The 14,446-nt window shown below is 54.3% G+C and overlaps 1 protein-coding gene across 2 annotated transcripts in view; it reads left to right on the forward strand.

Moving 5' to 3' along the window:
• Window positions 1-9,478, forward strand: part of ASIC2 (acid sensing ion channel subunit 2) — a 1,093,638-nt gene extending 1,084,160 nt beyond the window's left edge. For both annotated transcript variants that reach the window (XM_028108993.1, XM_028108992.1), the window contains exons 6-10: window positions 206-359; window positions 2,510-2,601; window positions 5,985-6,064; window positions 7,472-7,540; window positions 9,326-9,478. In XM_028108993.1, coding sequence (XP_027964794.1) covers window positions 206-359; window positions 2,510-2,601; window positions 5,985-6,064; window positions 7,472-7,540; window positions 9,326-9,427 — 497 coding nt within the window. In that variant the 3' untranslated portion in view covers window positions 9,428-9,478. The remainder of the gene's footprint in view (window positions 1-205; window positions 360-2,509; window positions 2,602-5,984; window positions 6,065-7,471; window positions 7,541-9,325) is intronic.
• The last annotated feature ends 4,968 nt before the right edge of the window (window positions 9,479-14,446 follow it).

The following is a 14,446-nucleotide window of genomic DNA, read 5'->3' on the forward strand; positions in this document are numbered from 1 at the left end:
GAAACTTAGAAAGAGTGGGCACCTTTTTATAAGAGCTCCCACCCTTACCAACCTAGAGCCGACGCCCAGCTCCCCTTCTCTCTGCAGCGCCCCACCCCTCACTGCCCCCGGGGAAAGGCACCTCCTCCCAGCTCACGCCCCGCCCCCGGAACCCGGGGGCCCCGCCCCCACACCTGACTAAGCCCCGCCCCTGTCTCCCCTCCAGGTCTGCTAGCAGAGAAGGACAGTAATTACTGTCTCTGCAGGACACCCTGCAACCTGACTCGCTACAACAAAGAGCTCTCCATGGTGAAGATCCCCAGCAAGACGTCAGCCAAGTACCTCGAGAAGAAATTTAACAAATCAGAAAAATATATCTCGTAAGCCAAGTGGGCATGGTAGGCAGGGGGAGAAGGGGTAGATCGAGGAGGAACTGGGAGCGATTGAGGAAGAGGGTGAAGGGGGAAGCAGTTGGCTCCAATTTGGCAGATATTAATGGAACACTGCTGTGGGCCAAGCTCTGTGTTTCGGACTCAGAAAGCAAAGACAACGGTGGTTAAGACGCAGGCCCCGGCCATTAAGGAGCTTGAAGCAGTTTTCCAGGGAGGCCTTGCACATTCCCTTCCCTCTGCCCAGAATACTTTTCCTCTCACGTTACCTAACTGGTTCCTCATTGTGCACGTCTCCATTTAAAGGTCATCTCCTCAAACAGCTAAATGAGTGCCCCTCCCTTTATTTTTCTCTCCAGGCATCTGGTGTTTTCCTTTATAACACTCATCCAAGTGTGGAATTCCATATTCGTGTGTGTGTGTGTGTGTGTGTGTGTGTGTGTGTGTGTGTGTGTGTTTCCCGCTAGATTGAAAGCTCCCTGAAGGCAGGAGCCTTTCCTCTTGTTCTCTGCTAGAGAGTGTCTGGCACATAGTTGGCACTCAAAAAATGTCTTCTGACAGAAAAAATGAATGAAATCCCTGGGAGAAGAGGTGTCCCAGGCAGAGGCTGAGCAAAGAGGATCAGCACAGGGCAGACAAGAGATGGGCCAGAGAGAGCCTCGGCGGGTGATGTGGCAGAACAAGAGCACCTTGTAGGGGGAGCTGGCCGTGGGGTGGGGGACAGGGACTGACTTTCCCCGAAGAGAATAGGGAGCCTCCGAGGAGCTTCTAGTAGGTGGGTGACAGCCTCAAATGTGTATTTTGGACCACTGCCCTGCAACAGAACTTTCTACACAGATGGAAAAGTTCTGTGTCTGTGACGTCCAACATGGGAGCCACTAACCACACGTGGCTGTTGAGCATTCTGAATGTAGCCTGTGACTGAGGAACTGAATTGTAATTTTTTTTAATGTGACTTAGTTTAGCAGTTTTAGAAAGATCCCTCAGGCGGCAGGTGTAGAGGACAGAAGGGAAGCCAGAAGAAAGGGCGGGAGCCTGGTAGGAGGCGGGTGCCATCACCCAGTCAAGCCATGATGACCCTTACTTTGAGTGGTGCCTCAGGGAGCCCCGCAGCGGGGGGAGGAGGATCTGCTTCTCTCTCACCGGCCACTCCCTCCTGCCAGCACCGCCACCAGAGCCCATCCTGGGGCAGTTTGGGCGGCGGGGGGGGGGGGCAACAAAGTGCACCGAGGCCACTGTGACCAGGGATGAAGGAAATGGTGAATAGGAGGTGCCAGGCCCCACGGTTGAGCAGATGTCCTGCCAGCAACGATGATTTTTCCTGCCAAGATGTGTCTTGTTAACACACCTGCCTAAGGGAGCAAAAGGGAACCCCCCAGCCAGATCTAGATTTGCTCCCTAAAAACCCTCCCCGACTCTGGCAGCTGACTTGGCAGCTGCCAGAGTCGGGGGCTCCCACTCGGAGAAACTTGTTATAAATCCAAGTAGGGGGGCACCCAGTGGTACTGTTGGTTAAGCGTCCGACTCTTGGTTTCAGCTCTGGTCATGATCTCAGGGTTGTGAGATCGAGCCCCACATCAGGCTCTGCGCTCAGAGCAGGAGTTTGCTTGAGATTCTCGCTCTCCCTCTCCTTCCGCCCCAACCACTCGTACTCTCTCTCTCTCTCTCTCAAATAAATAAATAAATCTTTTTAAAAAAAGAAAAATCCAAGTAGGAACATGGGGGGCTGTCAGGAGTGGGTACAGGGTACCCAGGAGGTCAGCTGGGGCAAGCACGACCAAAGAGTGAAGAGCTTGTCAAGAGAGTACTGAGCTCACCTGCTGGTGAGGAACCAGGAAGACGTTTTGGGGGCCCAGAGACCTGGACACCAGGCAGGACTCATGGAAAGGACACAAAGAGGGGACAGCTGAGGGACAGAGGGGCACAGTTGATATGTGCTTCTGGTCTATAGAGAGCACTAGGCTGGGGGTCAGGACACTTGGCTCCAAGGCCAGCTCTGTCACCAACCAGCTCTAATTTGGGGCCAGTTGTTGCACTTTCGTGGGCTCAGCTTCTCCTGGTGTCAAGGGGAAAGTTGTGTCACATGGTCCGTGTGGCCCGAGGGTTCTCACCACATAGAGTCCTGAATATTCCCTCTGCAGAGAGAACATCCTTGTTCTGGATATATTTTTTGAAGCTCTCAATTATGAGACAATTGAACAGAAGAAGGCATATGAAGTCGCTGCCTTACTTGGTAAGTCAGTGTCGGCTGCGCTAATTTCCACGTGTCATGGCGGGGAGGGAGGGGGAGTGGGCAGCTGGGTAGGCAGGCAGGCAGGTAGATAGATACACCTTCGGAGGAGTCTGGCCTTTTCATGTACTAATTACTCCCTCTGTCCCAGAATGGGAAGGACTCCAGTGTGGTGGAGGTGTTCGGCCCAGTTCATGCCCCAGCGTAGGCCTCAGTTTCCCCATCGACATCATGAGGCAGATGAGCTAAAAGGTCTCTCAGGGCCTTTCCAGTGCTGCCCTGTTGGATTCCGTGGTCTTCTGTCCCCAGGTTGGAGTGAGCCCCAGGGCCACAGCGGGGACAAAGAGCGGTCCAATGGAGGGAAGGCTGAACTGTGGGTGGTCCCCAGGCAGTGAGGGCCCCGGATGGAGCCCAACCTGGAAAGCAACATTGCAGCATAGAGGCCAGATGTTCCCCGTGGACTGAGAGCCCTTTGTCAAACACAAAAGAAGGGCCACATATCCCCAGATGTCTACAGACCTGACTGCCACCCCCACACAAGGTCACATCCGCAAACCTGGCCACATGAGCACATAATGCATGCAGGGAGTTCGTTTCAACCCTGCCCCACCCCGTGCAAAACCCACAAGACCCCTGAGGGTAGACAGCTAAAAGACCTGCCCCTGGGGCCCTTCTCCCAGTGCCTGCTCACTCTCAAGAAAGGACATGATGCTGTCCCTACAAAGAGAATTAGCTGCTCTTGCCTCTGTGAGCTGGACCGACTGAGAGTGGTACCTCGGCAGGGGGGGCGGGGGGGTGGGCAGCAGGTATAGAGGGAAGTAGACAGGCACAGAGTCAGATGACTGCATACCAGCTATGAGAAGGCACGTGGCCTCACCTCACTGAACGTCAGGTCCCTCATCTGTAAAATGGGTCTAACCAAACACTTGATGAGTTTGTTGAGATGGTTCACTGGGATAGAGCCCTCGCCCACAGAAGATCCATAAGGAGTAGTTTCTGGGACCTGGACAGTCACCATGCCAGGGGCCCAGGGCCCAGCTTCTTCCAGATGCCATCGGAGCATTTCTGCACCTCTCCCAGGAGACTGGGGACTCGGCCACAGCGGGGACCCAGCTGGGTTAAGGTGGCTGCCACTTGGGTCTCAGAGACACTTGTGGCCAAAAGGGACTGAGCCAAGAGACTAATACCGTGGGCCCGAGGTAGAAGTCATGCTCTGAAGATGTAGACCCCTCACCCTGCCTCTGTCACCTTGTCACCTTCATTTCCTAAAGAGAACTCAAGACAGGGCTCTTCCCTACCCTCCCCGACACAAGCTCACTGTTCTCTCTCTCTCTCACGCACACGCACACGCACACGCGCACTGAGGAGGGCGTGAGCTCTGAATCTGTCAGAAAGGATAGCTCCTCTCTGCATCAGCTGTGAGGACAAGCACATTCCCAGCATCTTGCTCCCACCCAGAATAGCCTGCTGAGAGGATCATGCTGCCATCTGTACCTCCCATGGTGAGAGTGTGCCACTCGCAGACCCTCAGCCATCAGGCCCATGGGCCCTTCCCTCACCACCGTGCAGCCCACCCTCCCCCCAGGGCACACCACACATGCCCTCAGGCCACACCCACCCCAAAGAATATGCGCACGTGCGCGCACATACGGTCACGAGCCACACACTCCAGTGTGCAGAGCACAGACCCGCATCCAGGCCACGCGCTGCAGACACGTACGCACTCCATGACTGCAGACCTGTCACATATGCCTGCCCATACACACAAACATGCTCCCGCAGCTTCCACACACTCATACACAATGCCCACCTCCACAACACCACACTCACACACACTGGACACACTCAGTGTCCCTACCCTAGACGTAAAGAGCCACCTGCATAAAGCCATCCACAGCCAGACGTGCTCACACAGAGTGCCCTGACACATACCCCACGCTCGGTCACGCTGCACGCACGTGCACACACCTCACACCTGACACGTACATTGGTAAGTACACACTTCCCAGTAACGTCCCCAGTAAGGGCATGAGAGAGAGAGAGCAGGGGGAGAGGAGTGAGGGGAACCATTTGGAGCCCAGCTCCAAGCCCCACCAGGAGGAGCCCCCTCCCTGCCCTCTCTGCCTGCTCACCTGGGACTGTGGTTGTCGGCCTGCCCTCAGCCATAATCAGGGAGGGAGAGGGCAGATGGAGCCAACAGAAAGTTCTCAGACCAAGTCGTCAGCCTGGGGTCTCCAGTAAGACCGGGCACCCACCCTGGCAGCACCCCCTTTCCCAACACTCTCCCTGCTCAGCCCAGCAGCTAAGAGTCCATAGAGGTTCCAGCTGCAAGGACCTCACAGTGGTCTCCTCCACTCCCCTCCCCACCAAATGCCCTAATGAGAAGGTCAGGGTTGATCAAAGCCACACAGCAAGCTGGTGCCCACTCTCCAAACTCAGAACCTCCAAGGCCTCTGCTCTACCACACTGCCTCCGGAGCAAAGTATTTGGGCTTTGGGGGGACCAGAACCCCTTATCAAATCTGGTAATAGCTTCTCAGATAGGAACTCTCCCACTACAAATCCCAGGTACACAACATGTAACATCTTGCATTCAGTTTCAAAGGGTCTCCAACCATCAGCAACTCCCACAGGGGAGTTGTTCTCAAGCCCTGGTGGGCGTAGGACACCTGGGAACTTAAAACTCCTGACTTCCAGACCCGAGCCCCAGAGATTCTGATTTTATAGAGCCGGGGTAGGTCCAGACATCTACACTGAGTATAGATTTCTCAGGAGGGAGAAGACCTGAAGACCGGTCAGAAAAGACTTTGGTCAGTGGGGCCTCTACACCCCTTGGCAAGAACCCCTACTCTAGAAAAAGACCAAAGTGAACATTTACCTTCAGGTGGGAGGGTGAGGGGATGCTTCCTATGGCCTTATCCTAAGGGTGAGAGCTGCCCTGAGTTGGCCCTGTAGGCCTCGTCATGATTGGGTGGGGTGGGGGGGTCTCTTGGGCCACTGTTCCCAAGACCCCCACCCAGGACACCCGACCCATGAGTCTTGGGCTAGACTGCCCTCGCTCCAGGCAAACACCACACACTTCTTGTCTATTCCCAGCCCAGAGCCAAAGAAGGGCCCATTCCGTGTGGTTCTGAAGGTCACTGAATAAGCCTGTTAGCCTGGGAGGTCTACTCTAGGCCCTCCAGTAAGCACTCGGGTTCGTTCCCATTGCCACTGGGTGCTGTTTTCAGTAAGAGAGGGAGTTGTCCAAGGCCTGAACTGTCCCAGGCCCAGGCTCCCCGTAGTAGGGGAAGGGTTCCAAAAGTCTGGTTTCTGAGTTCGTCTGCTCACCCCTTCCTAGAAGCACTGTGACTAAAGCCAAATCTTTGATCTTGTCTCTCTCCCCAGGTGATATTGGTGGTCAAATGGGACTGTTTATTGGTGCTAGTATCCTTACAATACTAGAGCTCTTTGATTATATTTATGAGGTAAGCTTGGGGTTGCTCGTGGGGAAATGATCATATGCTGGGACTCTCATCCCACCCCGATGTTCAGAACCAAAGCATGGGGGAGAGAATGACCTCTTTCCACCCAGAGCCTGCTTTCTCCTGCCTGTCCATGGACATTGTCTATCACCAAGTCCTAGGCACGGAGGAGGGGTGGGTCCAAGAGAGACCGAAGCCAGCTCCTCTCCTCAGGGAACTGGAAGAGCTGTGGTCTGTCCACACTCAAAATGGGGGAGAGGTAGGGTTGAGAAGGAGAAGAGCCAAACCTGAGGCCAGCTGTGGTCGCTTCATACATGTGTTTGTCTGCACCCACACACCCACAGCACACACACACACACACACACACACACACACACACACACACACACTTCGGCCACACACACATACATCACTCACAAACACACATGCACATTATACACATACCACTCACACATAGACGCTACATTCAAGCAATACACACACCTGCCCTCTGGGTGGCCCGTCACCTGAGTAGAACCCATCCTGGTGCAGGCAGGTTTAGAGAAGGGGCCTTGCCTGGTGGTCTCCATCAAGCCTGAGCAAGAAGAGCAAGGGCACACAGGCCGCTTCTGGCTGTGCATAGCCTAAGATGTCTCCCTCAACAGGCAGCTGGAATAGAGGCTCTGAAAGCTTCTCCGAGGACGGGCAGCTGACCATGGCCTCTGGCTCTGAGTGTCACTGTGCCATCCCCCCGAGTCAGGCGGGCTCCGGGGGCTCCAGAATTCCTAAGGGGATTCCTCAGCATCCCCAGGACCCACTGAGTTTTGGTCCAGCAAGAGGAGCCTGCAGAGCAGTGTTCTGACTCCCAGAGGGGGCTGTCTTCAGCCAAAGCCCACTAGGAACCTTTGTGGGGAAAGACCCCTGCGACCAGGGCACTCGGGAGTGCCTCACTCCACCTCCCAGCATGGTGACCTTGTTCCCCAAACCCAGATCAGGCCTCAAGGCCAAATCTTATTCTGCTTTGCTTATTAATTTTTGTGAAATAGAAGTTTTTGCTGTATAAAGTGACGGAAATTACATCATACTAGGGAACACGTTGAATGCCTACCCTTTATCACTAAGAATCAAATGTTATGGACTCAGGGGTGCCCTGATCTAATGAACAAGTGGGGCTGCCAGGCCTCATCCCCCAGGCCCAGCCTCCGGAGTGGGCTCCCAGGCTCTCAGGCACACCCTCCATCCCCAAGAGAAGTCCGTCCCCATGCCAGATGGGGCCCCCCTGTGACCTCCTCCAGGCTCAGGCTCCTGCGCCAAAACCTCACTTCAGCCGAAAGCTGGGGGAGGGGCTCCCAGAGCTGGCTGCCGGGTGGGCTCCTTCTGCCTTCACACCCATCCCCCGGGTTGACCGAGCCCGTCCTGATTCTCTTGCAGCTGATCAAAGAGAAGCTCCTAGACTTGCTTGGCAAAGAAGAGGACGAAGGGAGCCACGAGGAGAACGTGGTAAGAGCAGGACCTGCGCTGTAGGTTGCTCTGTCCCCCTGCATCAGTGGGCCTCATGAGACCAGAGGTCAGGGTCAGGGCCAGGGCAGGAGGGACGCACCTCCCCGCATACCTTAACTTGGCTCATTGGAGGACACCCCCACTGAGCCCCGGGGCCCAATGGCAAGCGCTGGATACGGCCATCCCGGGAGATGCTGGCAAGGGGAGGTCCCGCCTGGCCCAGTCGGGCTTGTCCCGGGCCGGGGGGCTACTGCTCTCATCTCATGCCTTGGGAGAAGCAGGGAGGCTCTACGCGCTGAGTCCTCAGGTGGGCAAAATGCAAGTAAGGACGTCACTGGTGCTCTACTCCATTTGAAGGGGACAGGGAGCTCGGGGCCCCGCGAGGTTGGGAGCAGCCGTGATACCCATCATAACTGCCAACTACTGTGTGCCCCGTCGGGCACTGTGTATTTGAGGCACTTGAGGCCCAGAAGCCCCAGTTCCCCCAGCTGGTGAGTGGCAGAGCTCCCCTGACCACCGGCCCACTCTGCCTGTCTTCCCTCGGGCAGCGAGGCAGCACCTCTTACAGCTGGCTGTCCGCCCTCCTTCCCAAACTCAGTCTACTCCCGGCTGCCTGGTATCTCCGGCTTTCCCCAGGGGAGAGCTCTGCCCTGACAGCACCACACCCACTAGGGTGTCCGAAGGCCGCAAATCCAAACTGAGGCCAGCCCCTTCCCCCAGACAGGCCCCCATTTCTATTCCAGACACTAGTTCTCTACCCACTTTCCAGGCTGAAAAATCTCTGCCTCGGTTCTCCCGGGCCCCTGCAGCTCTGTTGAATAGAAGACAGCTATCTGTGGAGGGGAGGGCAGGTGGAAGGGACCCAGGCTCTGGACTGGGGTCCCTGTTCCTAGCCGTGTGCCTGAGCAGCTGCTGACTCACAGCGACCTCAGGGAGTTGTCATTTGGATTAAGCGGACCTTGCCTCGACAGCCCGCAGCAGTGCCTCGGTTATAGGAAGTGCTCACCAAGTGGAGGTTCCCTCCGCACCCCACCTTCCCTCTGCCCTCAGAACCTCTCAGAGGCGCCGCCTCCCCCTCCCCAAGGCCCCCCTCCGCCACTCCCCCTCCCCCAGCCCCATCCTCATCAAATCTCCCCCACGTTCTTGGCACAGCCTCCTAATATCTGTTCCCATCCCTCCCAGCCTCCAGCCCTCTGCAGCCTCAAGGCCCTCCCAGCCCCGCCCTGCTTTCCTCTGGGGCAGGCCCCACCCTAAAGGTCCACTGGGGAGCTGGGACTACTCTGGTTCTGGCTGTTGGGGGGGGCCTCCCCACTTCCTACTTGGCCTCAGCCATTGGCACGCCCTGCCCCAAGCCTAGCCATGGGCTCCACTTCCTCCATCCCAGGAAGGCCTCAAGGGGGACCCCCCAAGATGAGGGCAGGAGGGGATGTCCTCCTGCCTCGAAGCTAGAGAGCACTCAGAGCACGCAGCTTTGGATGATACATTAGGGGCACGTCTAGAAGAGAAGTTCAAACCACTGCTGAGCCCCATCACCAGGGAGCCCTCTCCCCACCCTGGGGGCACCTAGGTGGGCGATGGTGAGGGCTCTGACGGCAGCGAGGCGCCCCCAGCCTCGTGCCCCCACAACAGCTCACCAGCCCCTGAGATGCCTGCGGCAGGAGCAGCTCCCCTGGAGAGCCCGCGGGGGGGGGGGCACAGCTCCCAGGGCCTCAGCTGGGCTGCCAGTGGCATCATGATGCCATTTTGCAGAATGAATACCAACCCCCGCTGTCCCCTTCCCTCCAGAGCACTTGTGACACGATGCCAAACCACTCTGAAACCATCAGCCACACTGTGAATGTGCCCCTGCAGACGGCCCTGGGGACCTTGGAGGAGATTGCCTGCTGACAACCCTTGGACCACCCGGCACCCCCCAAACAGACTTGGAGGCCCAAAACCCAGGACAGGGGACAGCAGGCGCAGGTGGGATGGCCCCTGATGACAGAAAGAAGCAAGAGCCCCCTATGCACACATAGCAAACTCTCTGCCAAAACCTCGCTGCGGCCACGTCTGACATGACGCGTCCTCGGGCCCCGCCGTGCGTCCCTTTAGGAGAAATGAGTCACACTCTGGAACTGTCCGAGAACCAACCTGCCATCACATCTCACTGCCAGATGTATAAAGCACCTGCATGCTCAGACTGCTCACGGCGCCACCTCCACGTCTGTCTCTGTACACGACTCTGCTCCACGCGTTTCCCAGCGGCCACTCTGCAGGGCACAGCGGGACCAGGTTCCAGCCCCGAGGTCACCACCCTGTGGTCACGCTGGGATCACAGCTGCACAGTCGAGAGGAAAAGCGCAGAACTCTCAACCACGTCCGGTCCTTGTGTACTTTGTGAAGGTTCTTAACCGGCCCACAAACCCCTTCCCTCCCCTGAGCCGGCCCATGGGCTGACCAGGGCCCTCCACCCCACCCCTGTCCCAGCGCCTGGTGGAGGCAGGGTGGCCTGGGCGACTCCAGCACTCATCCATGGGACCCACGTCATTCTGCCGTCCCCGTGACCCAGCTTGTACAGTCCGAATCTGTTTCTTCTTCCGGGGGCGGGGGGGGTTGTTTTGTTTGTCTGTCGGAGATCTGTTTTGTTTGGTTTTGTTTTCCGAATTTGGGTTTTGATGTTCTGAGGTTTGGTTTGATTTGGTTTTTCCATTTTCTCTGGCGTTTATTTATTCGTGCTTCCAGTCACGGTCATATTAAAAGCTGGTCTTGTGGAAACGGCTGAGTTGGTGCTGCCTTCTCCCCCATACTCAGCGCTCTCTCCCCCGGAAGCCTTTCGAAGGGGCCAGGCCGGCCAGGTCAGAACCCACAGATTATATACAGGTAAAGTCTCCGGCAGCAGCGCTTACCTTTACAAAGTGTATAGAGCGTATGCACTTCTAGTCTATTCTAAATCTCTAAAAATTATTGATTGCAACCTTGTAAATGATTTCATGACCATTAAGGGGGTAACAGTTCATGGCCTGAACGACACTGTCGCGGACCATGGGCGTGTGGCTTGAAGAGGGGGAGGCAGAGAATGCTGCCCAAACCTAAAAACCATGAAGGAAGCCTGCCTGCCCCTCTGATCCTGTCCGTGAAATCGGGCTGGCCTCCCTCCCACACGGCAGCCTTTCCAGACCCTCTCTCTGCACCCCACCTCCTCACCCCCCATCAAGCAGACCTCTGCTTGTCCCTGCAGAGGTCACACTGGCTTTCTGCCTGGCTCCCCACGACCGCTGGCCAAGTGGGAAAGGAGGGGGGAGGGGCCTCGTGGAGAGAGGGCGTGGCCTTTCAAGCCCCTCCCACAAAAAGGGGCTTCCTGTCTGGGCAGAATCCTCGTCCTCTGGCATCATGCTGATTGCAGGGCGTGCAACCGTTACTCTCCCGAGGCCCTTCAGGCCGCTGTCTCTGCGCAGGGGTGCCCGGCAAGGCACACGCGGTGGCCAGGGGGCGGCTGGGACACGGCATCCCTGAAATGCCTCCTCCCAGCACCTTCTTTCTCAGCCGGGCTTGCCCGAGGCTGTGGGCCAAGCCAGGCTTTAATCCTTAGGGACCGAGCGCAGCGCTGCTGGAAGGCGCCCTGTTTTCGGTTTCCACTGCTGCTGTAACAAATCACAACAAACGTAGCGGCTTAAAAGCAGACGTATTGCCTTCGAGTTCTGGAATTCAGAAGGCTGACACGGATCTCACCGGGCTAAAAATCTGTGTCGGCGGGGCTGTGTTCCTTCTGGAGGCTCTAGAAGAGAAACCGTTTCCTCGCCTTTTCCGGCTCCTAGAGGCCACCCACATTCCGTGGCTGGTGGCCTCTTCTACCATCGGCCAACCCAGCAATGGTGGGTGGGGTCCTTGCCTCACACAGCCGTGACCTCCTGGGTCACCTCTCCCTCTATCCCAGACCCTCTCCTGCCTCCCTCTTCCACTTTTGAGGGACTCCTATGATTAGACCGGGCCCTCTGGATAACCCATGATAATGTCCCCATCTCTAGGTCATTAACTTAATCACAAACGTCAAAGTCTCTTTTGCCATATAGGGTAACGCATCCACAGGTTCCAGGGATTAGTATGTGGCCATCTAGGGGGGGCATTATTCTACCTACCAAAGGACCTTTGGACCATATAGCCTACTGCCCTCATTTTCCAAATGAGCAGACCCAATAGAGGAGGGGAGGGACTTGCTTAGTGTCACAGAGTGAGTTTAATGGCCATGTCAAAGCTACACTCCCAAGCTCCCAGGCTCATAATTCCATCTCTAGACCCACCAAGATGACGCAAAACAAGAAGCACTGAAAGTGATCACCTTCCCAGACTTTCCCAGGGCACGGAAGGCCCTCTCCTTAGACAAACACACACCTCACTGCATCAGGCTGGAAAATGTCCTTCTGGTGCTTCGACTGTCAGATGCCGAGGAGCAGTGAGTGTCCTCAGACAGCTCCCATCGGGGACAGGAACAAAAGAAATGTCTATTCAGCGGGTTGGGAATCTACAGGATGCTTCTGCCTTGTTCCAGTTTAACAGTTTCATAAATATTTTAAAAATCTATAGCTGAAGTTGCAACGTGAACTGCTTCATTGGATTTCTGGCTTCCTTTTCAAAAAAAAAAAAAGAAGAAGAAGAAACTTCAGATCAATTTGTGACGGAACACAGAACATTCTAGTGGGTTCAGATTGCTTTGGGCCTCGCATATGTACATGCCCCTCCCAATTTGGAGATTCTGGCTTTTTTCATCTTGGAGCAGAACTACAGACTTAATCTGTTTAAAGGGGAAAAGATAGGAAACTCAAGAGAGCAAATTAATAGCCAGCTATGGATTGCAATTAAGCAGTTAACCAAAGACACAGTGTATGCTTGAATTCTTGGGAGTGCTGGGGTGATTTTTCTTCTCATTTTCAAACAAGTAGCCATGTGTGTAATCATTTCCTTAGTGAAGACCTGGAGACGTTTGGTAGAGGAGACTCGGGGATGTGTCACATTTTCGAGAGGGACCCCAAGGATGACAGGAAGACCAGGAGCCCAAACCACAGGTTGAATTATCAGTAATCTCAAAGAGACAAGTCCATCAATCAGTCAATCAAATAACGGCACATAACCTCAGAAACAGAATCAGTGGGACTTGCTGCATTTAGGGGCAGTGAATGAAAGAAACATTTCCGTGAGTAGCCATGCCAGGGACTGGACTGGCTGCTTGCACGCTGTTGCTTTGTTGTTTTTGGCAGGGAGAAACCAGAGTTAATTTTCCTCTTTCCAGCTTGAAGCTATTTTTGTAAGAGTCTTCATCACAAACATGCCTAGTGAGAAAGGTTCACAGAGGGTCTCTGGAGAAATGTTCTTGGTGAGCTGGGAAGGAGGAAGTCAGAGGCTGACACCGCCCAGAGATGTGATCTTGGTGGCTATTGTGTTTGCTCAGGGGAAGCTCAGCTCAGCCTGCCTGAGCCTAGAGGCCCAAGGAGACACCTGGGACCTCTTCCTCCAAAAACCTGGAGATTTTAATTTGATTTTGAGAATTAACCTCAGAGCAGAGGGGAGGGGCTCCAGAAAGCACCAGTGAGTGATGGGTATTAAAGAGGGCATGCTCTGCACGGAGCACTGGGTGTTATACACAAACAATGGATCATGGAACACTACATCAAAAACTAATGGTGTAATGTATGGTGATTAACATAACAATAAAAAATTTAAAAATTAAAAAAATAAAATTTAAAAAACAAAGAAAGCACCAGTGAATGAGCTGCCCGGTACAGAATAGAGACGGTGGCTCCAGGAGACCAAGGATGTGGCCCGCCCTGATGCACTCACAGCCAGGGCGGCCCTACGCTGTCCATTATGCACTGGACACTGGCCCCCAAGGAAATTTATCATCTGAGCAGGGATACTGACAAGTAAACAGACTACAAAGATGAACCTAAGTTCAGAGAATGAGAGAGAGCAGCACATACCAAGTCTGCGGGGTGAGGAGTGCTAGAGAAGGGACACCACCATGTAGGCCCAGGGAACCCCAGCAAAGAACGGAAAGGGGAAAACCTCCAAAATGACCACTTAGAGACAGGCAGGTGCAAAGGATGAGGGGCGGGTCATGGCTGAAGCCCTTCAGCTCCTTGCCCTGCTCTCCAAGTGTCTGTAAAGATACTTCCTAGCCAAGGGTTAATTTATTTAGCAAATGGCTTTCTCCCCATTTATCTGAGACTCCTGGCACATGGAATCATTTTGTGCGTGCATTTGAATATTCCGAGGGCTAATAGGTTGGGCGCATCTGGGGCCAGAAAGTCCCTGGGAACCAAGAAATAGGTCAGTGGAAACCAACCCAGCCTGAGGACAGGTAGGAGGAGAGTCTCCTACTAATTCACTTTAACATTTGTGGAAATCTATGCTCACTGACTTTGCAAGAGCTAAGCAACAGTGGCAAAGGCTTTGGACAGAGAGTCAAAGGATTGGTTTTCCAACCCATTTCTGCTATAAACTGACCATATAACATTGGACAATGTACTTCACTTCCCTGGGCCTCAGTTTCCCCCTCTTGATAAGAAGAGGGGGTTGAAAACAAACAGATAAGCTTTGGTGTGCCCCAACTCCAATAGTCTATGAGTGTAAGCCGAGAATGGGGATCAGACATCCCAGCAAGTGTTTAATGATGCTGGGTTTTGGGGGTAATTATGAGGATTAAATGAGCTAAGGTAACTACTTCCTCCCTTTTCTTCTTTTCTTTTTTCTTCCTGTAAAACACTGATTCTTTTTTTTTTATTTTTTTATTGTCATGTTAATCACCATACATTACATCATTAGTTCTTGATGTAGTGTTCCATGATTCATTGTAAAACACTGATTCTTAATCTTGTTTGGATTCAAAATAAGGTGGAAGCTATGAGCTCTCTCCAGAAAAAAAAAAAAATGCAC

The sequence above is a fragment of the Eumetopias jubatus genome, unplaced genomic scaffold, assembly GCF_037043125.1.
Source record: "Eumetopias jubatus isolate StellerSeaLion01/CBP00866 unplaced genomic scaffold, mEumJub1_p1.0 scaffold_10, whole genome shotgun sequence".
NCBI classification, from domain to species: Eukaryota; Metazoa; Chordata; class Mammalia; order Carnivora; family Otariidae; genus Eumetopias; species Eumetopias jubatus.